This window comes from Ambystoma mexicanum, chromosome 7p, assembly GCF_040938575.1.
Source record: "Ambystoma mexicanum isolate Mex_15411 chromosome 7p, UKY_AmexF1_1, whole genome shotgun sequence".
In the NCBI taxonomy this organism is placed as follows: domain Eukaryota; kingdom Metazoa; phylum Chordata; class Amphibia; order Caudata; family Ambystomatidae; genus Ambystoma; species Ambystoma mexicanum.
The window spans coordinates 25,450,146-25,477,960 of record NC_090939.1 but is presented as its reverse complement, the minus strand read 5'-3'; the positions used below and the strand labels follow the sequence as shown (position 1 = coordinate 25,477,960).

General features: G+C 46.3%; 2 protein-coding genes across 2 annotated transcripts in view; both read right to left on the bottom strand.

Moving 5' to 3' along the window:
* Nucleotides 1-27,815, bottom strand: part of LOC138525638 (zinc finger protein 84-like) — an 835,666-nt gene that overhangs the window by 463,578 nt on the left and 344,273 nt on the right. The window lies entirely within an intron of this gene.
* Nucleotides 11,517-12,140, bottom strand: LOC138525877 (zinc finger protein 25-like). Its single transcript, XM_069636166.1, has one exon. It carries the CDS (start codon nucleotides 12,138-12,140, stop codon nucleotides 11,517-11,519), a length of 624 nt encoding a protein of 207 aa, XP_069492267.1.

The following is a 27,815-nucleotide window of genomic DNA, read 5'->3' as shown; positions in this document are numbered from 1 at the left end:
ACAGTACAGCGGTAGATGAAAGTTTCTTTCAACCTGAGGAAGTTGCTAAAGCTCCCAAAAGGCTTGCCAAGTTAGCAGGAGGTCCAGTCCAAATGTGCCTGGTATTGCCAGTTGTCATTAAGTGTAATGAGATGACTGTAAAAAGACATGTACGTGTTCAGCCAGAAGTACCAGGACGGTGACTATTGGGCAATGATTTGAAGGCCTTAGGTGTAGTCTCCGGCACACCCAAAACCCACCTCTAAGAGGAGAAGGGAGTTGACAAGGAAAGCCAGGGGGGCAACCTTAAGAGATCTTCCATCTCAGACCAAGGGGAAACCTACAGTCTCTAAAGGAAAGAAGGGCCTCAAGACCAAAACTCCCACAAGGAAAAAGGTTCCTGTTGAAAACCTAGAGGTCACCCCTGTGTCCCCACCACCAGCTGAGGATGGGTTGGTGCCAAAGGAATCCCCTGAAGAACCCTCCTCTGATGAGTCAGAGGAGGAGGAGATTCAAACCTGTCTAGAAGATCTGGATCCAAGAAACCATCAAGAGCTGCAGACTTTGCTTGCAGAAGGTGGACCCTCAAGAACAGACTTCAGTAGGGGACAGAGAGAGAATCCCTCTCTAGAAGATCTGTGTCAGCAGGCAGCTCCCCAGAGTGAAGGGCAAGACCCTGGGAAGCATAGGCTATACTGGGAGGATGGACTTCTCTACAGTGTGTCTATGGATTCTATTCCAGGATACCTCCGGAGACTGGTGGTACCCCAGGAATTGAGACCCAAATTCCTACAGTGGCACTTGAAGTCACCCTGGCTGGTCACTTAAGCTCTAAGAAGACCAAGGAGAGAATATCATTTACTGGCCTAAGATGGGTGCAGAGATTGAACAACACTGTAGGAGTTGTCACACTTGTGAGTGAAGGCAAGAATGTGGCACCCTTAGTGCCTCTCACCATTGTGGGAATTCCTTTTGAGAGGGTATGGATTGACATTTTTGGTCCCCTAGCCCGCCAACATCTTCAGCTAACCGATTTATATTGGTTGTGGTAGACCATGCCACCAGGTACACTGAAGCTATTCCAATGAGAACTTTTACTGCTCAGGCATTGGCTAAGACCCAACTTGGCATTTTTACCAGAGTAGGCTTTCTTAAGGAGGTTGTATCTGATAGGGGGTCAGAGTTTAGGTTTCCACTACATGCAGGCCATGTGGAAAACAAACCTGTGGAGTGACCTACAAGTTCTCAACTGCCTACCACCCTCAGACAAATGAGTTGGTAGAGAGGTTTAATAGGACAATGAAGAGCCTGATTGTAGCTTTGGAAGAACCACTTAGGAGAAATTGGGACCTTCTTCTGCCATGCCTTCTATTTGCCTACAAAGAAGTTCCTCAAGCTGGAGTGGGCTTTAGCCCCTTTGAGTTACTTTACGGTCATCCAGTCCGAGGCCCTTTGGCTCTGATCAAGGAGGGTCTGGATAGTGCTCCTTCCCTCAGACCAGTAGGATTACTGACTATGCGCTTGGCCTCAGACAGAGGATGGGACTCTTGATGACAGAGGCTAGTGAGAATTTGAAAGCTGGTCAAGCTCTGGTTAAGCAATGGCACAACCAGAAAGCAAACATGGTGGAGTTTACTCAGACTAACAAGTTCTCATCATGGTTCCAGTAAGACAGAGGGTTTTACAGGACAAATGGACAGGACCCTTCAATGTTGTAGGAAAACCTGGAAAGGTCAACTATTTGGTAGACTTGGGCAAACCCAAGGAGGCCCCCAGGGTCTTTCATGCCAACCATGTGAAGGCTTATGTTTCCAGACCAGAGATAGGAGCTTTGCTCTTAGCTTCTAATCAAGAAGGGGAGGAGAGTGAGCCTCTCCCAGATCTTCTGAGGGGACACCCTTCAGATGGTTCAGTAGAAGGGGTAAAACACTCTACTTATCTGGCAATACAGCAACAAGAGGAGTGCAAGGCTTTGTTAACTCACTTTGCCCCTCTGTTTTCACTTACACCAGGCTTGACCGTTTGGGCCCAGCATGACATTGACACTAGTGATAGTGTACCTGTTAAAAGCGGGGCTACAGGATGTATGTCAGATAAGGGGAGGAATCACATAAAAGAAGAGGTCAATAAGATGCTTGACCTTGGAGTGATTGAACATTCCACAAGTCCATGGTTAGCCCAGTTGTGTTAGTATCAAAAGCAGGAACTAAAGAACGTAGATTCGGTGTGGACTATAGGGCATTAAATGCAGTTACCAAGACTGATACCCATCCCTTGCCAAGAACAGATGAACTGGTGGATCAGCTGGGCTCAGCAAAATTCTTCAGTACTTTTGACCTGACAAGTGGTTATTGGCAGATTGCCATGACTGACCAGTCCAAGGAGAAGACAGCATTCTCAACCCCAGAAGGCTTGTACCGGTTTAAGGTCATGCCCAGTGGTTTAAAGAATGCACCTGCCACATTCCAGAGAATGGCTAACCATGTTCTGTATGCGTTAGGGAACTTCTGCAGGGCATACTTGGATTACATAGCAATGTTCATCCCTGCCTGGGAAGAATCTCTTGACCACCTGGGACATGTGTTGCAGGCCCTTCAACAGGCCAATCTGACCATCAAAGCAAGTAAGTGGCAAGTTGGTCAGAGTAAAGTGGTCTACCTTGGTCATGAGGTAGGAGGAGTGGAAATCAAGCCCTTACCCAGCAAAATACAGGCTGTATAAGACCGGTCTACTCCAACTAATCAAACTCAAGTAGGAGTCTTCTGAGGACTTACTGGTTATTACAGGAACTTCATTGAGAACTATGGGACCATAGCTGTTCCTCTCCCAAGTACCCTAAAAAGGTGAAGTGGAATGAGGACTGTGAAGAAGCCTTCCAGGGGCTGAAAGATGCCCTCTGTAAAGCTCCAGGGATGAGAGCTCCAGATTTCACTCAGGCCTTCATAGTCCAGACTGATGCTTCCAACACAAGGATAGTGGCAGTCTTGAGCCAATTTGATAGCAAAGGCAGGGAGCACCCCATCTGCTTTATTGGTAGAAACATTTAAGAGAGGGGGAAAAGGTGGGCAACCATTGAAAGTGAATGTTTTTCTATTGTGTGGGCCCTGAAGAAATTCAGACCATACCTCCATGGAACTACTTTCAAGATCCAAACTGACCACCAACCCTTAAGGTGACTGATGCAGATGAAAGGAGAAAACCCAAAATTGCTCAGGTGGTCCATAAGCCTACAAAGCTTTGACTTCACTATTGAACACAGGTCAGGTACCCAGCATAACAATGCTGATGGTCTCTCCAGAAAGTATGACCGACTGGATGAAGAGAGCCATTCAGGAGTGGATTAGATCCTCCTGTCCCTAGTCTGGGGGACATGAGTGTTAGGGAGATTTATCATTTTTATGCTTCATCTCCTCTCCTAGTGAGACCCCCAGCATGTTTTGCTGGACCTCTGGACCTTTTTCTTTTAATCCTGAATGAATGCAGTGTTTTTTCACTCATTCATTCTTGTGGGCTCTGTCTTTTGGAACTCTATTCTTTGTATTCTACCTGTACTATGGAGTCTGTCTGCTCCATAGCTCTTAAAGGCATATGTGTTTTTACTACTGCAGCACTCAGCTCCTTATGGGGAGTGTTGCTGGGACTCAGGGTCCTCCTTAGAGATTATTTCCTATATCCTAGAGTAACTACAGTTCTCAAGGATAGAGAGATACTCAGTATCTCTCTCAAAACTCTGTAGTCTGAGACATTGGCACATGCCACCTTCTGTGGGGTGCCAAAGGGATATTTAGTATCCCCCTTCTCTCTACTCCTGTGAATTTTTAGTCACATAGACAATCTCCTAGTTATGGCTGGTGGCAGTGGACGTGTTCTACCACCTATTGTGTAATTTTTATACCGTAGGCTATGTCCATAACCTCGGTAGTGCACAATAGGGGCATCCAAGTACCAACCTTTTTTCGCCATTACTAGCTTGTTTGTCCTTTGTTAGCCCTTCTTCTACCATTCATGGAGGGGGAGGTCAGTGTGTGTCTTTTGCCTTTGCCAAGAACCCTTGGTTATCCCCGTATAGGCTCTAGAGTGTCTGGGCAGGCAGGAAGTGAGGGAGGAGTCTTCCACACCCTGTCCTTTGTCTGCCAGAGTGCCTGAATAGGACCAGCTCCCACAGGGTGTCTGGATGTCCTGGTTGGACAGCCAAACACCCCTTTCGGTAAAATGCTGAGAGAGATTGCAGAGGAGTGTGTGCTGGAGCTGCATAAAAGGCGAGGCTTCTGGAGTGAAAAGCAAGTCGACCACTGGAAACTGAAGTAACAGAAGAATACGACCTGCAGACTTTATGCAACACTGTGAAGCGACCACTGCTGTCCTGACCCCGTTTTCAATGCAACAGATGAGCTCCAAAGAGGATGAATCCTTCCCTTTGGCTGGTGAGAACAACCAGTCCCAAGACAATACCAGGTGACCTGCTGCCCATTTCCAGTGCATCATCACTGACTGGCCCAATCCGTCCAAATATTTGCTGAACCTGTAAGGACCATCCAGAGATCCGATCCAAGTCGCCCAGACCCCCTCACCAGAGTGCGGGACTGCAGGAAGCAAAGAAGATTGACCGGACGATCCGTGTCCTTTGTTGGTGCTGCAGAAAAGACACCAAAACTGCAGAGTGAACCAAGAAGTTGTTCAGAGATCCCATCCATTGTCCTGCCTTCAGTCATCAGACCAAGGAATCCAGAGGTCGGGTCGAGAGCTGCAACATCACAGAGCATCCAGCACAAACATTATCTTAAAGCCTAAGGTACTGTGGGGAAAAAGGTATTGCTTACCTGATTCCAAGAAGTCACTCCAATGCGCTGGAGTGCACCCACAGGTGTCCAGGGCAACGCCCCTCTTATCTCCGACCCAAGCCGCTGCTTGTGTCCCTTCATCGAGTCCTTTTACAGGCCTCCCTTGTTAGTTGTTAACTTGCTGCTTCAATAATACTAGAGACTGGAACAAATCCTCAGGAACTCTTCGTATTCTGCGGCATGTCAAGACTTTGAGCCCTCTCCGAACTGCCTTTAGTTAGGTTTGCGTTTTGGGACTTAAGGCTTACTGGGCGAAGAAACCCTTTCTAGAACCTTGAACCAAGCTAATGTTACACTAACTAACCATTTTCCTCCCTTAAAGTGACTTTACTATATGTGTTTGCAGAGTAAATGTAATACCCTATGAACTGTTAAAAACCACAGGTGCGCGTAATAACCGATAATATGATAACATTGTTTTCCCCTTTCTAACGTTGCTACAAATATAACCGTGAACAAACACAAAAGTGAACGTTTCCATTGAAGTGTATTCTGAAGTATTCCGAAGTGTTCTAGTATAAACGTCAAAAGCATTTAAAGTGATTTTGGTAAATATATAATAAATATATAATTTTATATAAATTATAAGTATAAGAGTTTCTTTGATGTGCATGTCTAGCTAAGGTTCAGTGCACTTACCCACCCCACACATCATCCTCTTAGCTGCTCTGCCACTGTACCAAGGTGCTGAGTTAGATTCTAAGAGGTGGAGGTCTGCAAACCACTGGGGCAGCGTACTGAAGTCTTTAGGAAAACTCCCCTGACACTCATGAAGGCCATTTGGGTTTGAGTAAGACCAAAGGTTCAATGAGAGGGGATTAATGGTGCATGGGTATGGATGCAAAAATGTCCTGCTCTTCCATTCTGAAGGTCTTGCTAGCTCCGGTTGCTCTTCTTGACTTGCTTGTGTGCTTTGCCTTGCTCTCCGCGTGCTCTCATGCTCTGCCTTTTATCCCAGTGGGGAAAGGTGTCAGGATTCAGGTGTGATTCGTCAGGATCAAGTGCCTGACTCTGCCTGACCCTGATGCTGGGACATGTCAAACGGACTGCCTGTGGGTGAGTCTGTCTTTCCCTGAAGCACTTTGTCCATGCAGCAGACTGTTTGTAGGAAAGGGGGGGGGGGAGATTAAGATCCTAGATAGTACATGGAACATGGAGGGTTTATAGGGAAATGGGATAAGGGATATCGTGTCTGTCCTCCGGGTGCCCCACTCCCACCCCCCAGGGACCCTTTCATCCAGGTGATTCTCCTGCACTGGTCTACCCCAGGGTCTGGATCCAATAGCAATGGCCGTGCCCCGGCCACCTGACTGACAGATCCCAAAGGACTGGTCGATGAGACCCCCTTGGGTTTCTCACAGTATGGATGCAGATATTGAAAGGAAGCTAAAGGAGTATGAGAGTTGTAGGGTCAGTGACAAGGTGTTGTAGATAAGGAAACCTCCTATGAAAGAGGTGGTGGCGTCGGAGATAGACTGTGGTGTGATAGAAGTGGATATATTAGGTTTTCTGTGCATGACCGTACCTCCAAAACCATTCTGGGCCTTTTCACCTCTACTTCCTCCTCCACCTGTGGCATCCCCCAAGGCTCCATTCTTTCAACTTGGCTCTTTAATATATACCTTTCTCTGCTGGCATGACTGATTTCCTCCTTCTCCCCCAACTTCCAGTATTACGCTGACGATACACAACTATTCTTCAAACTTCCCACAGACGCCCTTACACCCTCTTTCATCCCTGACTGCCTCTCTGCCATTCAGGCCTGGTGCACTGCTAATGGCCTCTGCCTCAACACCAGCCAAACAGAGATTCTCCCTATTGGGTCCCCTGCACCCTACTTTTCCCCAGCACTCTGGCCTTCCTCCATGCCTCCCCCCTCCTCTATAGCCAGGAATCATCTTCGACTCCTCCCTTTCCTTCATCCCTCATATTCAGGAGATTGTCAAGAAGTCCCACTTTCAGCTCTTCCTTCTCAAAGGGACTCTACCCTTCCTCATCTTCCCCCAGAGACTCAATGTTACCCGTGGCTCTGGTTCTCTCCAGGCTAGACTATTGCTATAGCCTCCTCCTCAGTCTTCCTTTGTCCACCCTGTGACCCCTTCTGCTGACCCAGAATAGGGCAGCAAGACTTATCCTTGGCCTCAAGTCCAGGGACTGCATCTATCCTCCCTTCAAAACCTTCACTGGCTCACAGTCTCATCAAATCCCTCTGTATTACCCACAAGGATATCGGAGGCCAGGGACCACTCTATCTTCAACGCTTCCTGACCAAATACTCCCCTTCTAGACTCCTTCGCTCTTCTGGCACAAATTCCCTGCACGTTAAGTGGTTTACTAAACAGAGAGCTGGTGGTCGATCTCTCTCCTCGGCGGGCTCCCTCCTGTGGAATAGCCTCCCGCTCCCTCTGTGTCTTGAGCAAGACCTCCTTAAGTTCGGAAAAAGCCTCAAGACCTTTCTCTTTACCTCTTCCTTCTCCTCCTCTCTGCTAATCATACAGTAGCATAACTGATGTATAGGGCCCTTATGTGTCCTTGGGGCCCTGAACCTCCACATCCTTCATCCCAGCCACTGTCTTCTTCTACGGCACTTACTTAGGGTCCGCCTACCCACGGGTGGTTGCACTTACGATCTTCTCCTCCCAGCACTTACCCTGAGCACTTCTCCATGAGCATCAAAGCACCTCTCCCCACCCCTCTCCCCCCTGCACTTGCACGTTCTGAACACCCATAAGGCATAGTAGGTTTGTCTCCCCCCTGTTATTCTCATTATATCCTTGCACCATTATGTCAATTAGGTACCTTGTAATTCATTGTCTACCCTCCTTTCCCCACCCTGTTGCCCTGTAGGCGCTTTAAAACAGTTTTGCTAACTGTATAAGTGCCTAACAAGAGACCAAAATATAAATGATTAAAATGAGAAGGACTCAAGGAAGTTACATAGCGGTGCTTGCTGATGTGTTGTCAAAATGACCAGAGGTGTGTGTGATGAGAGACACTAGCACGAGGAAGACTGTGTAATTCTTAGAGCCTGTGTTTTAGAGAGATGGATTTCTGTAAAAGATGATTGCTGAAAATGGTCCAAAATTCGTATTAAGAGAGTTTGAAGAGTTTTTAGAGGAGAATGGGATACAAAATGTGACCACGTACTGTACAATCCCAAAGGAAATGTGGTAGAAGAGCAATTTCATCGCACGCTAATGGATGTTTCCAGAACAGCCACCGCCATGGGAGGTGATTGCAGAAACTTGGGAACTGTTCATTATAATTGTTCTTTTATAATGCACCTAATATCAGCGAGTAGTTTCTAAGCGCAGGATCGGGATTCGAACCTGTGTTGCGCTGCACTGTCTTGCTTCCAGGAAAAACGAGTTCTCCCTGAGCTATCCCCCCTCACCAATGGCTGAGGACATGGACAGACCAGGATCTCTGTTTATTTAGGCATTAATCTTTAGTCTCTCCGGGTTCATCCAGTTGCTGATTTCTATCCTGTCACAGAGAATTCCAAACCAATATCCTTGTCTTGATCAAAGAATTGTATTTAATTCCTTAGCGGAATAAACCGTTCAAGCCGGCTACTACCAGTTGAAGCATAGCCACCATGTTCTCTCCTTCTCACAGCAGGTCACACTGATTAAGCCTTATCTTTCACTACAATATAAATGGCTTTGTCATCTCTGGCATCATCCCCGTAGTCTTCCTAATCTGACTCACACACGGACAGCGCTGGCCTGTAATGCATAGATCACACATGTAATCGCCATTACATGAGACCTCCTCCCTCGTCACCTTCCTCCCTGTGTGAAGTTTGTCCTTCCATCCAGGAGCCTTCCAGATCCACCTTCCACTCCTACCTGCCTGGAGCCTGTCCCTTTTGCCCCTTACCTTGGGGATATAATAGGCTCCAGCCCTTGTTTCCTGGTGTCATAACCAATCCCCTGGAAGAAGCATCACCCGCGTGGGACACCTGAGAGGGGTCTGGATGCTGTCACGTGGGGCAGGGGGGAGTCCTGTGTAAGAGTGATTATCAGATTACTTTATTCATTACCCCAGGATCACACTCCAGAGGGAAGTGCCTACATGGATTGGCCCTACACCCATCCTTAGCATGATACGTATTGTAGTAGCCCTGAAAATGAGTCTTAACATGTATCCATGGCCAATATAAATGCATATTAAATGGTACCTTTTCTTAATCCAGTGACACTGCATCCGTGCCAGTTGATTGTGTAAGAGAGGAGAGGTCTCCCTGGCCCCCCTCATTCCTCTAAGGGTGCACATGGTATGCTCATTCCGTGGCTGACTGTGCGCCTCTGGCCAAGGTTTGTGGTACTCACTGGATGACACATAGCAGTGCATAGCATATACGCCACAGAACTCCATTTTGTTTAGTCTCATCCTCCATTTTACATGAGGCCACATGTAAGTGCTAAAAGCCAGCCTGCATCTCTCCTCTTCAGTGTCCGTGCAGAGTCAGGAAGCCAACCCCCACCTCCTCCCCTCTGCCGTCTTCACGACTGTCCTGTTCTCAAGGAAGCTTAGGCGCGAGAAGTAACAAACTAAACACTGTATCTCTCGCCTTCCCTTTTACATCACTGCCCTGTGAATGACCGGGCCGGCGCCTGGTCATTGAAAAAAAATCTGTCTCCACAAACCTGCTCTTGCTCCTTTCACCCACACCTTTGGAAGTTATTGTAGGTCCAACCTTTTGCCTCTCCATGGTATCTTTGATGTAGCAGAAGTGTGAAACTTCCCCATTGACCACCCTAGAGTGCCCCCAATATAACTGGTCTCATGTCATCATGTATCCTGCCTAAAACCAATACCTATCAAGTCACTCACTCAAGCACTGGGGCGCCATAGCAAATACATCTTAGATCAATCCCACTGATAGCACACCTGGGGGGCAAGGGCCCTGTACCCCTCATGGCTACAAAGGCCTGAGTCCGGAAAGTGTAAATATGTGTCTTCAATTTATAGGTGTTCCCACATACTAGGACATGGTTTATATTCTGTATTGTTCATTGCATATCAGGAGATAGCATGTAGCTTAGCTTAGACAGAATGACCTCCTCTCGTGGAACCGACCTGACCTTCACACCACCTAGATGAGCCCAGCTGACCACGTGCCGCTCGAAGTAACAGCCAATCATGTGGAGCCGGCCCATATACTGCCATACTGTAACATTGCTGTCCACCAATCCCAATGCAACTTGATGTACCTATAGAGAATCGTCACTAGTGACGGTTCTGAAGCATATAATGGACTGTATTCTGTTTTGTTGGCAGAGCACTCTCGGAGTAAGCAGAGTCTTTTACTTCACCCGCACTTGGTCCTGGTCTCATTTCCTACTGGGGTGTGCCCATTAGTGTCTCTCATTTGGTTATTTTACTATATTTATGGGGAATGCCAGCTTTCAATTGCTATCGACATGGGATAACCACAGACCTGATACAATACTTTACTCATTGCTATCGGTGATGTCACCGGCTGGGGATATCGGTAATATCACAGGCTGGAGATATTGGTAATGTCACCGGCTGGAGACATCGGTAATGTCACCGGCTGGAGATATCGGTAATGTCACCGGCTGGAGATATCGGTAATGTCACCGGCTGGAGCTATAGATGCTGCTACGTATATACGACCTGCATGAAATATTCTGCACGTCCCTCGCTGTCAACAACCTTAGGGTGAGTAAGGAAAACTTACCTTCATTTAAGGTCAAACTAAAAACTGTACACAATTAATATTCAAGCTAAAAAACCAGCATTAACAGTTAATGTCTACTTCAAATAATATATTTATTTTTTCTATAAAATGTATACATTTGGTAACAACAAACACAGTTCATACTAACTCACACAACATACTTAAGATCCACTGAAAAAGATAAAACAGTACATTTGAAATTTCTTCAGTCACTAATTAGCTCTAAGAAATATCACTAAAATGCTATAATTAACATATTATCGTCCACTAATTCCTTATGGTAAAATATATTTGATTATAAATATTATCACAGTTGAGTCCAAAAGACGGTCTAGTAACTTATCAATTGTCTGTAAGATTCTGACTGGCTCAAGTTGACTATTTGCTGATTTCTACTTTTGGCTGATCTCACAAACCATCACATCTCCACCAGGTTCAGAGCGCTCCGATGCAGCTATGCTTGAATGGAGTATATAACAAAACACTACACCATAAATAACTCATACTGCACCTATGCCAACTGGGCTATTGCTGCTGGGTTGCTCAAGGTTTTGCTGTTCATTAGATGTTTCATTATATGTTGTCTTTATATTTGCACAACAGAGGAGAGTGAAGACGTTACAACAGCAGCCGTGTGTGCAATTGTCCATTACATGACTTGCTCCAGTAGTTTTATCAGGTGTGAAGACATTGCTTGTTGGTGTTGCAATCTGTTTTCTATAATTCTGCTGACTCATGGCAATTCAGACTGGTTTTCTGAATGAACCTTGTTTGACATTCAGAGCACTGGTAAGGTTTCATGACAGTGCGTGTCCTCTCCTGGTGTCTTAGACCTTCCTTCCACGTGAACATTTTTGGACATTCTGTCCACTGATAAAGTTTTTCTCGACTTTGTTTTGTCTCATGTTTAGTCAGAAACCCTTTCACACTGAAGCTGTTCTGACATCCAGAGCAGTTAGAAGCTTTTTCTAATGGGTGTTTGCCTTCTATTTAGTCCAATCCTCTTGAGTACTTGTACAGTGTTTTCTCTCATGTACAGTCAGATTGCTTTTCTGACTGAATGTCTTTTCACATTCTGAGCACTGATAAGGTTTTTCTCCAGTATGTGTTCTTTTATGTATATCTAGACTACTTTTATTACTGAATCTCTTTTGACATTCTGAGCACTGATGTTTTCCTCCAGTGTGTTTTCTCTCATGCTCAGTCAGACTGCTTTTTTGACGGAATCTTTTCTGACATTCTGAGCACTGATAAGGTTTTTCTCCAGTGTGTTTTCTCTCATGTATAGTTAGATGGTATTTCCAAATGAATCTTCTGAGACATTCTGAGCACTGATGAGGTTTTTCTCCAGTGTGTTTTCTCTCATGTTGAGTTAGACTGCTTTTTTGACTGAATCCTTTCTGACATTCTGAGCATTTATAAGGTTTTTCTCCAGTGTGAATTCTCACATGTACAGTAAGATGGCTTTTCCAAATGAATCTTTGCTGACATTCTGAACACTGATAAGGATTTTCTCCAGTGTGTTGTCTTTTATGTTTAACTAGAACCTTTTTCTTACGGAATCCTTTCTGACATTCTGAGCACTGATAAGGTTGTTCTCCAGTGTGCATTTTTTGATGTAGAGCCAGAGGAGCCTGAGAAACTTAGAAAGAAAAACCGAAGCGTTTTTATAACACAACCGCGTTGTGTTTGCGCCTGCCGTGGCTATGACTTTGGGTCTCCGGTGCTCCCCCGGGGGAGCACCGGAGACCCAAAGTGAAAGCCAAGGCAGTCACAAACACAACGCGCTTGTGTTTCCATGCCACAGTGTTTCTGCCTACAGCAGCTTTCCCTTTGGAGCTCTCGGGCTCCCCGTGGGGAGCCCGAGAGCTCAAAAATGAAAGCCGCTGCAGGCAGAAACACAACGCATGTGTTTAGAAATGCCTCAGTGTTTCTGCTTACAGCAGCTTTCACTCTGGGGCTCTCGGGCTCCCCGGGGGGAGCCGGAGAGCTCCAAAGTGAAAGCCGCTGCAGGCAGAAACACAATGCGGGTGTTTAGAAATGCCGCAGTGTTTCCGCTTACAGCAGCTTTCACTCTGGGGCTCTCGGGCTCCCCGGGGGGAGCCCAAGAGCCCCAAAGTGAAAGCTGCTGTATGCAGAAACAGAACGTGGGTGTTTAGAAATGCTGCAGTGCTTCTCACTGCAGCAGCTTTCGCGTGGAGTCTCCTGGACTCCCCCAACCCTGAGGGAGTGCAGGAGACTCCAAGCGAAAGCTGCCACAGTGAGAAATACAATGTTTTTGGATTTGTAAATGCTGCAGTATTTACAAATCCAAAAACGTTGTTATTCTGAATGCAGCAGCTTTCGCTGGGAGTCTCCTGGACTCCCTCAGGGTTGGGTGAGTCCAGGAGACTCCATGCGAAAGCTGCCGCTGTCAGAATAACAATGTTGTTGAATTTGTGATTGCCGTGGTTTTTCAACCACGCAATCACAAATACAACAACGTTATATTTTTAATTGGTGCACCTCGGCTTTTTGCCTTCATTTTACGTTTTCTGTGCTTCCCTGGGCTTGGCGAGCACAGAAAATGTAAAATGAAAGTGAAGGCAGCCTCCTCAGCTCTGCTCAGGCTGCAGTAAGCAAAAGCTCCCAGTAGGGGGCTTTTGCTGTTTGTTTAGTGCCTCAAATGCAGAGCCGAGGAGGCTGCCTGCAATCACAAAATGGATGCTCCCGAGTGCTTGCAATTTTAAAGTTTGAGCTTCATTTGCTCGAAACTTTCCATAGGGACTTAAAAAATATATATATTTTAGGTATTTGTTTTATTATTGCCCATCTTTTTTTGCCAATAATATTTTCTGACTGAACCATTCCTTTAAGGTTACTGTTGGTGTTGCTTACATTGCTTAAGGTTACAGTGTCAGTCTAGAAATACGGATACCTCTACTTTGAGACCGCAAACGCATTTTGGTGGCCGTGGACCAACCGTCTCATGCACGATACGACAGAATATAGGTTTTCGAGTTTGCCAATGAACTGCCATTTTGATGTAGCAAGAATGGCCATTTTGTTTTCTAACCATTGCTCATTGCTTTCTGTTCCTATTGCTTCGCAGTATATTTTCCGCTTACACTGCTCGACTGTGGAACATTATTGTTTGTATGTGAAAAGGACAAGGCCGCAGGGCCGTGAGGATAACAAGAGTTCGCTGAAACACAAACGTAGGCAGCGCCAGGAAGAATGCCCGGCTCCCTCCTTAATGTAGCCTTGAAGCAGACCCACAGGGCATTTAATCATTTCACAGCTGCCAGCCAGTCTTGTTATATGGTAGAATATGTTAGAATAATACCGCTAAAGGCTTGAATTATGCTTTTCTAACGGCCCCCCTTTGCTGAGCCGCTAGAGCATGTCGGCTCCCAGGGGCGAATAACACCTGATAGATAGCAAGGTCCGGAATGCAACTCCCCCCCGTATGTAGTTCGCTTCCAAGAACAGAAGCGCTGTGATCTATTCAATAACCAAAAGATGCCTTCGCACTCAAAAATTACAAATTGTTACTAGAATAGATGTTTGAAGGTGTCATAGTGGTTAGAGATGTCCATCATCACACCAAGTTCAAAGAAACCCAATAAAGGGGGAGTGTTAAACATGTCATAGCTGATTGTTTGATATGCATTTTGTATATATGTAACAGATGTACGGAATTCACTCTCTTGCGTCCCTCGAGGTCTAGAGATACACGTCGCGGGCGTGAGACCGAGTTGGCCAACTGAGACTTTTGCTTTGCAATAAAACCCTAGCTTTGGGAATACAACCTCGTGTCTGGCGTCTCTATCATGTGGTGACCCGTCTAGTTTCCATAGACGTCAGGGTCCCCTAGGGGCCCCTTTCAAGATGGCGCCCGAGTAGGGACCCTCCCCCACTTGTTCCTTCGCGTAACGTTGTAATTGAGAAAGGCAGAGAACGGCGAGGACGGGACGATCGAGCCGGGATCAAGAGGTTTTCGGGGCGCCCTGTAAAAGTGATGAGAGACTCCTTTGCATATCTGCACACATCTGATCCCTGATCGACATGCCTGGCTAGAGAACAAGGAGGCGAGGGTCCCGAAACGAGGCGGAAGCCAAGAAACACAGACATGACGTCCTTTGGTGCGTCAGTATACAGACGACTTGATTTATCAGGTGAGTCATTCCCCGATTCAAAGCATCCTGATATTGGTTGAGAGTTGACTTTGCAAAATCAAACGCCCTAGGTAAGGTTGATTAACCAGGAGGAAGGTTGAAACATGCCTGGGGTATTGTCCACCCTAGCGGGGTTTTTCCGCTGTGGTAGACAATCTTTGGAAGATGGCCAAATTGTACCACCTGGGGGAACGCCGGCGTATGAGATGTATGTGAAGTATGGAGTGGGTGCGATAATATTCTGTGAGACTTGGCATTGGCAAACCAGAAAGCAACAAGACCATCAGTGGCCGATTAATGCTAGTTTTGAGATGGCGAGGATAGATAACTTGGAAAGGGTGTTGATAAGAAAGAAAGCACGTCCTGCAGCATTTGAGACTATTAAAGACTGGAGAAAGGAAGCAATGCTCCGATTTAAAAGCAGAGCAAAGCATGCGCGCAGCCATAAATCAAAAGGTGAGGTAGCGGAAGAAAAAGAAGAGGAGGAGTGGACTGAGAGTCTAAGAAGGGCAGGTAGGCGTAACCAGTTGAATATAGAAAAAATATACCTACAACGAGAATTACACATAGCAGATGAATTGATAGAAAATATATTGACCCATACAAAACAAGGCCCAAGATCAGAAGTAAGACCAGACACGTCAGTAGCTTTTGCCCAGACCCCGCCCGTAGCTCAAGCTCCCCCTCCGGTAGCTCAAGCCCTCCCACAGCCACAGACCGCACACGTAACACTTCCTATTAGCCACCAGGCCCACAACAGACACTCCCTGTTCCCATTGTCCCATCCCCACCTCCCGCCTTAGACACAGACTCGGTTCCGTCCGTTCCTCCCCGGGTTGAAGTTGAAACCGCGAGGGCAAGAGGCAGGACTGACCAACGGGAGCGCACAAGGGTAACCCGCAGCGCAATCAGCAAAGAAAGGAAGGTGGAATTGCAGCAACAGGAAGAGATGTATATAGACGGGAATGATGGGACGGCAACATTGGCTTCGATATATGACTTTCGTAGAAGCAATGAAAGACAGGTAGTGTTGGAATGCATGGGTGAATATTTGGTGGAGAAATGGAAACAGCTAATTGGGAAATTACCACTGCAGCGATTGTTAGATTTGAATGCATTAGCACGCTGTAGGGAGAGGGATGAAGAAGTGAGAGAACATGTGTATAGACTTTTTGAGCTTAGAGATGAATTAGATAATGATTATGTCAAAACATTTACTGCACCTGTCAAAGTGTTTACTACACCCGCGTACAGGAGTAGGGAAGTCGGGAGACCTGGGAAGGGGGAAAAGGGGTCGCATAAAAAACGGCAGCAGTTACCATCGCCGGGGCAGAAGGAGATGATGAATGAATTATCGTTGCTAAAACAGGTGGGGGCAGACTTGAAGGAATGTCTAATTAGAACACAGGTACTATTGCAGCAAGTAACAGGACATAATATAGGGTGAGGGAACGCACACAGAAGGAGTAGTTCGAATATGCATGGGGAAACAGTGGGGCCGAATCAGTGTGCATATTGTAAAGAGGAAGGACATTGGCGAGCGCAATGCCCGCATCTACAGAATAGAAATGGGTCAGGTCAGAGAGACATCATAGAGGACACCCAGAAGCGAATGGACCGAATAGGAATAGTATGCAGCAGCATCATAATAACGGAGGCAATCAAAACCAAGGCCAAAACCAAAATGCCCCAAACCAGAGTCAGGGACAGCAAAATCAACAATATGGAAATCAGAGTGGGGGAAATAGAGGGAAGAGTGGAAATGTTTTCGATGCACAGCCAAACACGTATTACAGTAATAGTAATGATTACACATCAGACGATGTGTTATTTCCCCAATAGGACAGCCCAGGACAGGGGTCGGAACCAGTGTCTATTCCCGTGAATCAGAGAGGACCCTATGTAGAAATGAGAGTCGGGAATGAGGAGCACTGCTTTCTTGTAGATACAGGAGCACAGAAGTGTTCAATAGACCATCACTTGGTTCCGAATATACCACTGTCAGGGCAAAAGAATATTTCCGTGGGGTTCGCAGGTACACCAGTCATAAACCCAGTGTCCCAACCAGTCCCAGTTACCATAGGACCATTTACCGAACATTGTCCTTTCCTTCTAACAGAACATTGTGGAGAAAATTTGTTGGGATTCAATTTGTTGAAAAAACTAGGTTCTGTTATACATTGCACGGCAGACTGAGTGTTTCTAACGATATGGCCACACGATGCCCCTGTGTCAGAATGCATGTTCGAAGCGTTACCAGGGGAACTAAGTAAAGCACCAACCTGTATATGGGCAATGCATGACAACGATGTGGGATGTTTAAAGATAGAGCCAGTAAAGATTATTTTAAAAGAAGGTGTTACCCTACCGCGAATACCCCAATACAAAATTTTGGTTGAAGGTGAGAAAGTATTGAAGAGTATTGTTACCGATTTGGTGAAATTAGGGGTAATCGAGGAAATCACAGGCAGTACATGCAACAGCCCGATTCTTCTGGTTTATAAAAAGGAGGTAATGAGGTACCATACCGTTTCATAATTGATCTACGCGCATTGAATAAGGTAGTAGATCCACAATTTCCTCTAGTGCCAGACGTCACTACAATATTGACAATGATACCTGTTTCAGCAGAATATTTTAGTGTAATAGATTTGAAAAACGCATTCTTTAGTATTCCAGTGGACAAGGACAGTAGATTTTTGTTCGCGTTCACATTAAGAGGACGATCATTTACATTTACGCGGATTCCGCAAGGTTATATGGAAAGTTCAAGTATTTACAGTAGAGCATTAAAAGAGCAGCTAGACATGATGGAATTACCCTTGGGTTGTGTACTTTTGGAATACATAGATGATTTATCACTAGCTGCAGACACAGAGGAGATTTGTAAAGAAAGCATTGTATTACTACTGTCACACCTAGTGGCACATGGCCATAAAGCTAGTTTGAAGAAATTTCAATATAATCGAAAGGAGGTGGCTTATTTGGGCTACCTACTTTCGAAAGGGGGGAGAAGACTAACGCCAGAACGCATAGAAAGTATTTCTTGTATGCCTATTCCAAAAACTCAAAAAGGAGTGAGAGCTGTAATAGGCATGGCCTCTTATTGTCGGCAATGGATTGGTAATTTTGCGTTAATTGTGAAACTATTAGTGAATTTAACTAGAAAAGATGTGGTTATGCCTTTGCAGTGGGATAAGGAATGTCAAAGAGCATTTGATGGATTGAAAACTGCATTATGCTCGGCTCCAGTTTTGGGTACGCCGAACTATGAGAACATTTTTAGACTATTTGTGTGTGAAGGTGAAGGATGTGCATTGGCGGTTTTGACACAAGAACAAGGTGGAAGAAATAGGCCGTGCGGCTATTTTTCATCTGCGCTGGACCCTGTAGCGCGCACTACCACGATGTTTGCGATCTGTCGCGGTGGCTGCTGCATCAGTGAAACAAACGGAATGGATGGTATTGGGGCACACTTTAATTCTGATGGTGCCACCTGCCATAGACGTTCTATTAAATAGGGCACAGACGCAACACCTCACCTCTGCTAGATTGACAAGATATGAGATTATCTTGTTCGCGCCCCATATCCAAATTATGAGGTGTAGCGCTTTGAATCCTGCAGAATTAATGCCACTAACCATAAAAGAAATTGGGGAGAATGAATCACCCCCCCACGATTGCTTAATGGTCACTGAGGAAGAAACCAAGGGGAGAGTTGATTTAAGTGATATTCCACAGAAGGAGCCGGATGGAGAGTTATTTTGTGACGGCTCATGTTTTACATTACCAGATGGCACGACAACTGCCGCATACGCTATCACTACCCTAGAGAGCGTTGAAGAAAGTGAAAGAATCCCCTACAACTCGGTACAAGCCGCAGAGATAATAGCATTGACCAGAGCCTGCGAGATTTCTGAAAATTTGAATGTGAATATCTATACTGATAGTTAGTATACTTTTGGAGTGGATCATAACTTTGGTCGACTCTGGGCTGAGAGAGGGTTTCTGACATCACATGGTGCCAGAATTCAACATGGCCCTTTGATTGTATGATTGCTGTCTGCACTCACGTTTCCAAAGCGCCTAGCAATAGTGAAATGCGAGGCACATAAAAAAGTAACATGCAAAATAGGAGAGGGAAACGCGTTTGCAGACAGAATTGTGAAACAAACTGCCACTGATTTGAATACCAAGATGATGATGGTTCAGACAGAGGAAGTACCCTGTATGATAGAAGATGGAGTTGCGACTGTCAAAGAAATGCAGGCCGAGGCTACGGCCGATGAAATACAGGGATGGGCAGAGGGATCTGCTGAGTTGGATTTGGAGGGTTGTTGGGTGGACAAGGGAACTAGAAACTGGATGTTGCCAAATTCATATGTGACTGCAATGGTCACAATGGCCCACAGCCCTACGCACATCTGTGCCAAGAAAATGATACAGCACCTTTCTACAGTATGGCAGAATGCAAACATAAAAAAGAATGCAGAGAGGTTGGTGCAGAACTGTATCACGTGTTTACAACACAATGTAGGAAAAGGAACAGTGACACCAACAGGCAGTTTTGGCCCGCCCTGCATGCCATTTGAGGTAGTTCATTTTGATTTCATAGAGATGGAGAGGTGCCAAAACTTAAAATACATCTTGGTGGTAATCTGTGCATTCAGTAAGTGGGTAGAGGCATATCCTTTGAAAGATTGCACAGCAATGAGTACGGCAAAAGTAATGTTGAAGGAGTATTTTTCCAGATTTGGCTTGCCCCGGGTCCTATGGTCTGATAATGGACCGCATTTTGTGGGTGCAGTGGTATTACAGATATGTGCTGGTCTCCAGATTGATAAGAGATTCCATAGTTCAAGGCATCCTTGTTCCGCCGGTCTTGTGGAGAGGCACAACAGGATTCTTAAATCAAAGATTAGCAAGATTTGTGCAGGAAGCAAGTTGAGTTGGGTGGATGCATTACCAATAGCACTATTATGCATGCGTACGTCTGTACAGGCTAAAACTGGGCTCTCCCCGTACGAAATCGTAATGGGGAGGCCGGTGAATGTTTGGTGCGCACCACAGCCAGAACAACTTAGTGAGGTAGAACATCCTGTGCTTAGAACTTATTGTGGCCTTTTAATGCAGAAATTGCGTTTGATTCATCAGCAGGTGCAGGAGGCATTACCAGTAAGGTACACTGGTCCGGGGCACGCGCTGGAGCCAGGAGACTGGGTGCTGCTAAAAAACTTTGAAAGAAAGTCATCCTTAGCACCCAGGTGGCGCGGGCCCCATAAAGTACTTTTGGCGACGCAAATGGCAATACGGGTGGATGGAAGGAAGTCGTGGATCCATGCCACCCATGCCAAAAAGATTCCAACTGCACTGAAAGTCTTGCCTGACACTGCTGACCGGAAAGAGACAGCGGTCCCAGAAACAAAAGAAACTGTTGCCAGTGAGCAGCCACCTAATCTGCCAAAACGAGAAGTGAAACTAGAAACAAAGCCTGAGACGATTGCCAAAAAGGGGGAAGGGCAAAGAGTGCCCCAACGTTGCCCAGCAGAATCGACATCACTGCTGACTGACGTGAAAACCGCCTTGCAGATACTAGCAAAACCAAATTGTGTACCCCTTTGGCGCCCACCAGCACTTGCCAGCACGCCAAAAAACGGATCTGCATCATTGGCGTGGCGCACACCAGCACCTGCAGTAGCGCCACAGGCTGACTTCAAGCCTGAATCTGAAAGTGCACCGGCACTGTTCACGGATCATACAATACCAGGAGCAAGGCGATACAACCTGCGGCCTCGGAAAACAAAGTGATCCGCATTCTTTTTTTTGGGGTTTATGTCAACCTCTGGTTCAGCTCATGGACGGAGAAGGAACCAGGGGTGTAGAGGAGAGAAGTGTGAGAATTGTGCAAATCGGACAATTCAAGACTCGCGGGTCCTCTGAGCAGTATAAGAAGGGACAAGTGATCTCGCCTAAAAACGAATAATCAAATCCAGGCTAAAAAGGACAGGCAAAACTGAACTGTGAGAATTCCATTGAACTTATAGACATCAGAGCAAGCGCGACGAAGAGAGATATCCACAACAAAGTGTGATAAGGAAGAAGAAGGACGACGAGAAACATGCCGGGACCGGTTCCAGCCTCCTCCTGCACCAGCACCGCTGAGAATGAGTCAGTTATAAAGACTATAAGTTTAAGAAAAACGCATGGTAAAACGAATTGTATGCTGGCAGAAACGATAACAATGTGCTTTATGAGCGTGGTAGCACCAATATCGACAGCCCTAATATTATGGTGGGTAGAAACAATACACCCATTAGAAATGTTTTTACCAATAATTAATATATCCACTACTGAAAGCCCGGTTCAGGTGATCACTTATACCCTACCCCCAATGGAATAAAAACACAGGGAAGGTTTTGGAAATAACACCTTACTGCTGATAATGAACATGACACATGCAATCCTGAAGAAAACAAACTGCTGGGTATGTGCCCATTTACCACAGCATGCCGGAAAAGGAATAGGGTGGTATGTGCAGCCATTACCGTTAAGTTCTGCATGTAGTGCATCTTTAGGTGCAATGTTCTATGGGAAGTGGAATAAGAGTAATACAGGTCAATTAGACAGAACCAACATGAATGAGTTTGAGGAGATAATAATGAAGCCTGTGGGTTGTTCCATTTTCCATAAAGCACAAGTAATAGCCCCAGAGCCCACGAGGAAAAGTACACGGAAGATAACACAACAAAATAGACGAGATAGATTGTCCCCGCAAGAAAAAACATTTGTAATGACGATTCGTGTAAGAACAGAAGGGGACAAAGATGCAATTCCCCCATTTTACACGGTGAATTATAGCCCAAGAACTGTCCCTTTTTGTCTAAAAAAGAAAGGCTCTTTTTCCGTCGGAACATACACTGCGTGCATGAATATAGTGGTATTGAAATGGGAAATAGAACCAGTATATTTGGGAGATCCAGTTTATTTTATATGTGGAGAGAAAGCATACCCTTGGTTACCCAGAAACTGGAGAGGTACATGTTACCTAGGGCTACTGTTCCCAGGGCTATTCCTCTTAGAAACAGCAGCCATGGCCAGATTATCCAGAACTAGAGTCAAAAGGACTGATAAAGGTGTTTTAATAGCAACTGATGTAGCAAAATCATTCATTCCATTCTTAGGGCAGATAGTGAACTCATATAATATAAGGCAACTGTCCAGAATCCTAAAAAATACAATAAACACAACAACAGATATACTATTTAACATGACGTTGGAAGAAAGAGGAATCAGGTTAATGACGCTGCAAAATAGAATGGCTCTCGATGTAATCCTGGTTGATCGTGGGGGAATTTGCAAAATAGTGAGATGAGCATGTTGCGTTTATGTCGATGACTATTCCCCCACGATCTTTGAAGCAATAAAGAAGGTTTGGGAAGACCCCTTCCCAGTATCTTAAGAGGTTTAGAAGCCACAAAAAGCATGATGGTACCCCTTGGGCTACCTGGGTGTGTGAAGGGTTGAAAAACTTAGAGGGGTGGATTAAGGGTTACAAAGTGAACACTTATGAAGGAATGAGAAATCTTGTAATGATGGAGTCAATTTATGATGCCTGCTCTCCTGAGCTCAGACAGCACTTGGCTGATTCACGGAAATTAGATCCCAGGAAGCTAGCTAAGGCTGCTGACTTGTGGGTTGCCAACAGGGCTACTCACAAGGATTCTGGGGTAACTCAGAAGAAGGATGAGGGAAGACAGCCTAAGAAAGACTCCAAAGAGAATTCTAATAATTCTAATTCCAAAGAGGGCCCCAAACCAAACCATAAGGTTAAGCCGCCTGGGAAACCACAGCAGAGTAGTATACCTTCTGGTGCTAAACCAGAAGGAGGTCAGAATAAGCCCCCATTCCAAAGGACCTTTGGGGCCTGTTATGTTTGTAAGGCTACTGACCATGTGAAAGGAGATCCCAGATGTAAGGGTAAACCTTCAGGGGTCCAGCTTGTCTCCTTAGCCTTCGCTCTAGAGGAGGAAGTCACTATGGCAAGTGGAAACTTTCTACTACTGGCTGATGAACCCACTGGAGTCTCAGCCAGTGTTTCTTTAGTCTCTCTGGGGTTGTGGGAGCAACAGAATTTAGATGTGTATAATTCTATCCCAGATAATACTAAAGAGTATTATAAGGACAGTGTCCACGTGAATGGTCAGGAGACTCCTGCGATCAGGGACACTGGGGCCAGCATAACTGTGGTGGATGAATCATTTTTCAAGGCAGAGGATGTTGCTAAGGCACCCAAATGCCTCACCAAGTTAGCTGGAGGGCCTGTGCAGATGTGTCCCCAGTTACCAGTTCTCATCCAGTGTAATGATATGGCTGTGAAGATACCTGTCAGTATACAATGTGAAGTGCCAGGAAGGGTTCTGTTGGGAAATGACCTGAAAGCTCTTGGAGTTGTGTCACATACCCCCAGACCTCCTAGTAAAAGGTTACAGGAGCTCACCAAACCTGCAAGAGAGAAAACCCTGCAAGGTTTATCTCAGGAGATGATGATAGAAATCACTCCTCTCCCACTGGAGCATCTTACTGCAGTAACTACCAGATCAGGAGCAAAGGGGCAACCCAAGACTCCTAGGAAAAAGCCTACAGCAAGCACTCCAGTGCTTCCAACCAGGACTTCCCCGAGGTTGTCCAGAGTTACACCTGTAACTCCCCCTCCAGCTGAGGCTGAGAGAGAGGTGCAACCATGTCTGGTTGAACTAGACTCTGAAGAAGAACTAGTAGGAGGCCCAGAACTTATTGGAGATCTGGACCCGGCTGACCATCCTGAGCTGCAGTCTTTACTGGCAGAAGGTGGACCCAGCAGGACAGCTTTTCGTAAGGGACAAAGAGAATGTCCAACTCTGGAGGGCCTTCGCCAACAGGCAGCTTCTCAGGCGGATGGGCAAGAGCCTGGGAAGTATAGGTTACACTCGGAAGATGGCCTCTTCTACAGTGACCCAACTGAATCTGAACCTGGAGCCTACCAACGCCTGGTAGTGCCCCAAGAGAACAGACAACAGTTCTTGCAACTAGCCCACGAGATTCCTTTGGCTGGTCACTTGAGTTTCAAGAAGACCAAGGAAAGGCTCTCCCTCTACTTTTATTGGCCAAAGATGGGGGCTGAAGTAGATAGATATTGTAGGAGCTGCCATACCTGCCAGACTTCTGGTAAGGTTGGTTCCAAGAATGTGGCACCTTTAGTGCCTCTCCCAGTTATGGGAGTTCCATTTGAGAGGGTAGGGATTGACATTGTTGGTCCCCTTGATCCCCCAACCTCCTCAGGCAACAGGTTTATCCTTGTTGTAGTAGACCATGCTACTAGGTACCCTGAGGCAATTCCTATGAGGACTGTTACAGCTCAGGCTGTGGCTAAGGCCCTCCTTGGTATCTTTACCAGGGTTGGGTTTCCTAAGGAGGTGATCTCTGACAGGGGTCAAATTTTATGTCCAACTACATGAAAGCCATGTGGAAAACCTGCGGAGTCACCTACAAGTTCTCAACCGCATACCACCTGCAAACCAACGGGATGGTAGAAAGGTTTAACAGAACTATGAAGAGCATGATAGGTGCTTTAGAAGAACCCCTTAAGAAGAAGTGGGACCTTCTACTGCCATGCCTTCTTTTTGCTTATAGAGAAGTCCCTCAGGAGGGAGTAGGTTATTCTCTCTTTGAACTTCTCTATGGCCATCCAGTCAGAGGCCCCTTAGCCCTGATTAAGCAGGGGTTGGAGAGTGCTCCTTCCCCCAAGCCAGTCAGAGTGACTGACTATGTGATAGGTCTCCGAAGGAGAATGTCACACATGATGGCAGAAGCAAGTGACAACTTGAAAGCTGGCCAAGCTCTGATCAAACATTGGCATGATCAGAAGGCTAACATGGTTGAGTTTACTCAAGACCAGCTAGTTCTCATTATGCTCCCAACAAGGCAGAGGGCCTTGCAAGACAAATGGATGGGACCCTTCAAGGTTGTGGGAAAACTTGGAGAGGTCAACTATCTGGTGGATCTGGGCAAACCCAGGCAAGCTCCCCGAGTCTTCCACACCAACCGCCTCAAAGCCTATGTCTCTAGACCAGAAGTAGGAGCGTTGTTTCTAGCTTCATCAGAAGAGGAGGAGGAGAGTGAAGCTCTACCTGACCTCCTGAGAGGCTTACCTTTGGACGAAAAGGTTGAAGGAGTTAATCTCTCTTCAGATCTGACCCCTGAGCAACAGGAGGAGTGCAAAACTATGTTAAATCAGTTTGCCCCCCTGTTCTCACTTTCACCAGGCTTGACCCCTTGGGGACAGCATGAGATACTCACTGGTGACTGTCTGCCAGTCAAAAGCAGAAGATATAGAATGTCAGAACATGTCAGAACCCACATCAAAGGTGAGGTCAAGAAGATGCTTGATCTCGGGGTAATAGAGCCCTCTACTAGTCCATGGTCTAGCCCAGTAGTGTTAGTACCAAAGGCAGGATCCAAAGAGTTGAGATTCTGTGTGGACTATAGAGCTCTTAATGCAGTCACCAAGACGGATGCCCACCCTTTGCCAAGGACAGATGAGTTGGTGGATAAACTTGGTGCAGCCAAGTACCTCAGCACTCTGGACCTTACGTCAGGCTATTGGCAAATAGCCCTGACAGACCATGCCAAGGAGAAAACTGCATTTTCTACCCCAGTTGGCCTCTACCAATTCAAGGTTATGCCTTTTGGACTGAAAAATGCACCTGCAACATTCCAAAGGATGGTGAACCAAGTTCTAGCTGGGATGGAGGACTTCTGCATGGCATACTTGTATGACATTCCAGTCTTCAGCCACTCCTGGGAGGAACATGTGACCCACTTAGGACATGTTTTGCAGGCTCTTGAGCAGGCCAATCTGACCATAAAGGCAAGCAAATGCCAAATTGGACAGAGTAAAGTGGTCTACCTTGGACATGAGGTTGGAGGTGGAGAAATAAGGCCTTTGCTCAGCAAGATTGAAGCTGTGCAAAATTGGACAACACCTACTACTCAGACCCAGGTGAGAGCCTTCTTAGGCCTCACTGGGTACTACAGGAATTTCATTGAGAACTATGGGACCATAGCCTCTCCTCTGAATGTAATCTCCTCTCCAAAATTCCCAAAGAAGGTCAAATGGAATGAGGAATGCAATCAGGCCTTTGAAAACCTGAAGAAAGCCCTTTGCCAAGCTCCAGTACTCAGAGCTCCTGACTACCACCAAACTTTCATTGTACAAACTGATGCTTCCAATGTAGGTATAGGTGCAGTTCTTAGCCAACTGGATGAGAAGGGTAGGGAACACCCCATTTGCTTCATCAGTAGGAAACTGAAGGATCCTGAAACAAGGTGGGCAACAATCGAAAGAGAATGCTTTGCTATTGTGTGGGCACTGAAGAAGTTTAGGCCATACTTGTATGGTTCTACTTTTGTCATTCAGACTGACCACCAACCCTTGAGATGGTTAATGCAAATGAAAGGGGAAAATCCAAAACTATTGAGATGGTCAATCTGCCTCCAAGGGTTTGATTTCACCATTGAGCACAGGTCAGGGTGTCACCATCAAAATGCTGATGGACTCTCTAGGAGGTATGTCATCGACTAGAGGTATGAGGTTCATCCAGGAGTGGATTAAATCCTCCTGTCCCTTAGTCTGGGGGGGGGGGGCGAGTGTTAGGGAGAATTCTCTGTTTAGGCTGAATTTCCTAACCTAGTGAGTCCCCCAGCAGCTTTGCTGGATTTTTGGGGTTATTTTTTTCTCCTGCCAAGAGTGAGACTCTTTTACCCTCACTCTTGGACATGATTTGAGTGTGTTTCCTTGATTAGAAATGTGTTTTATGGGCTATGGGGTCTTTTACTCCATAGGGCTTCATGTGTTTTGTAATGTGTGTTACATAGCACCCTCGGTGCAGTAACACAGGGGTGTCTTAGAGACCCCCCAATATAGACTCCATACCCTGGGACTGACTACTGTCTCCCAGGGCATGTAAAGTCACCATTGACTTTACTAGTCTTGAATTCTCAACGGAACCAGTACAAACCATCTTATTGTGGACTTACTGGTCGGGGCAATTCGATTGCCCCGGGGTCTGTTGTTCGAGGGGGCACGTCTCCGTCCCCCCTGATCGAGTTTTGGCTGGTGGCAGTGGATACTACTCGAAATATTCCACCGCGAATATTTCCCTATGGGATTTCCCATTGTTTTAGGCTAATACCTTTATTTATTTAATTACGGTAGCCTCGAACATACCGCCGGTTTATTTATTCATTATTAATTCTCCGGTTGGTAATTTTTGCCGAAACTCGGTTCTAAAATGGCGTAGGTGTTTTCTTCTGTGACCCTGACCCAACGTTAAGCCATTTGTTCCACTTTTGGCAGGCTTCTGCACAGAAGCCCACCAAAGTGGTGCCATTCTGTCTGGGTACCACAGGGGGTGTGGGAAGTGGTTTAGGCACCCTGGACTGAGTTGCCTTGCCAACTCATGTCGCACTCTGGTGTGATTGGCCCAAGTGGTGAGCCACCCCGCTCACCACTTAGCATGTTTGAGTGACAGCTAGGCTGTATGAATGGGGGTTTGCTGCATAAAAGCAGGGTCTTTGGGACTGGTTCTTCAGAAGTCGCCACAGGACCTAAGAATCCGACGAGGGAGCTGCTGAGCCGATCTGCAACGACGACACCTCCGGTGGAGCCCTGCTGAACCGACTCTTCACTCCCAACGACAGAGGAGATCTCCAGTCCGGAGAGTCTCCTTCCTTTGACTGGTGGGGATAACCAGTTTCTTCTCCTTTTTCGCTCCTGGGACCATCTCGTGTCCGCCCTACCTGTGCCCAGCACTTTTGGTAGCCGGAATACCACTTTTTACTACCACCGCGAAAAGAAGGGTTGTACCCTGTGGTGGGGTAAACTCCGCGGCTGGCCTCATCCCTGGTAGTGCAACGACCTCTATCTGTCCTCTTCGTCAAGACCAGTTCTTCCTCGAGATGACGCCGCGACTTGCACCCACTACCAGGAACGTCTGCCCCCGCTGGAGGATCCTTTCCACCTAAGGTACTGTGGTCCGCCTGGCTTCCCTTGCAACCGATTGTACGAGGTAGTTTTAGCCCTCGGCTCTC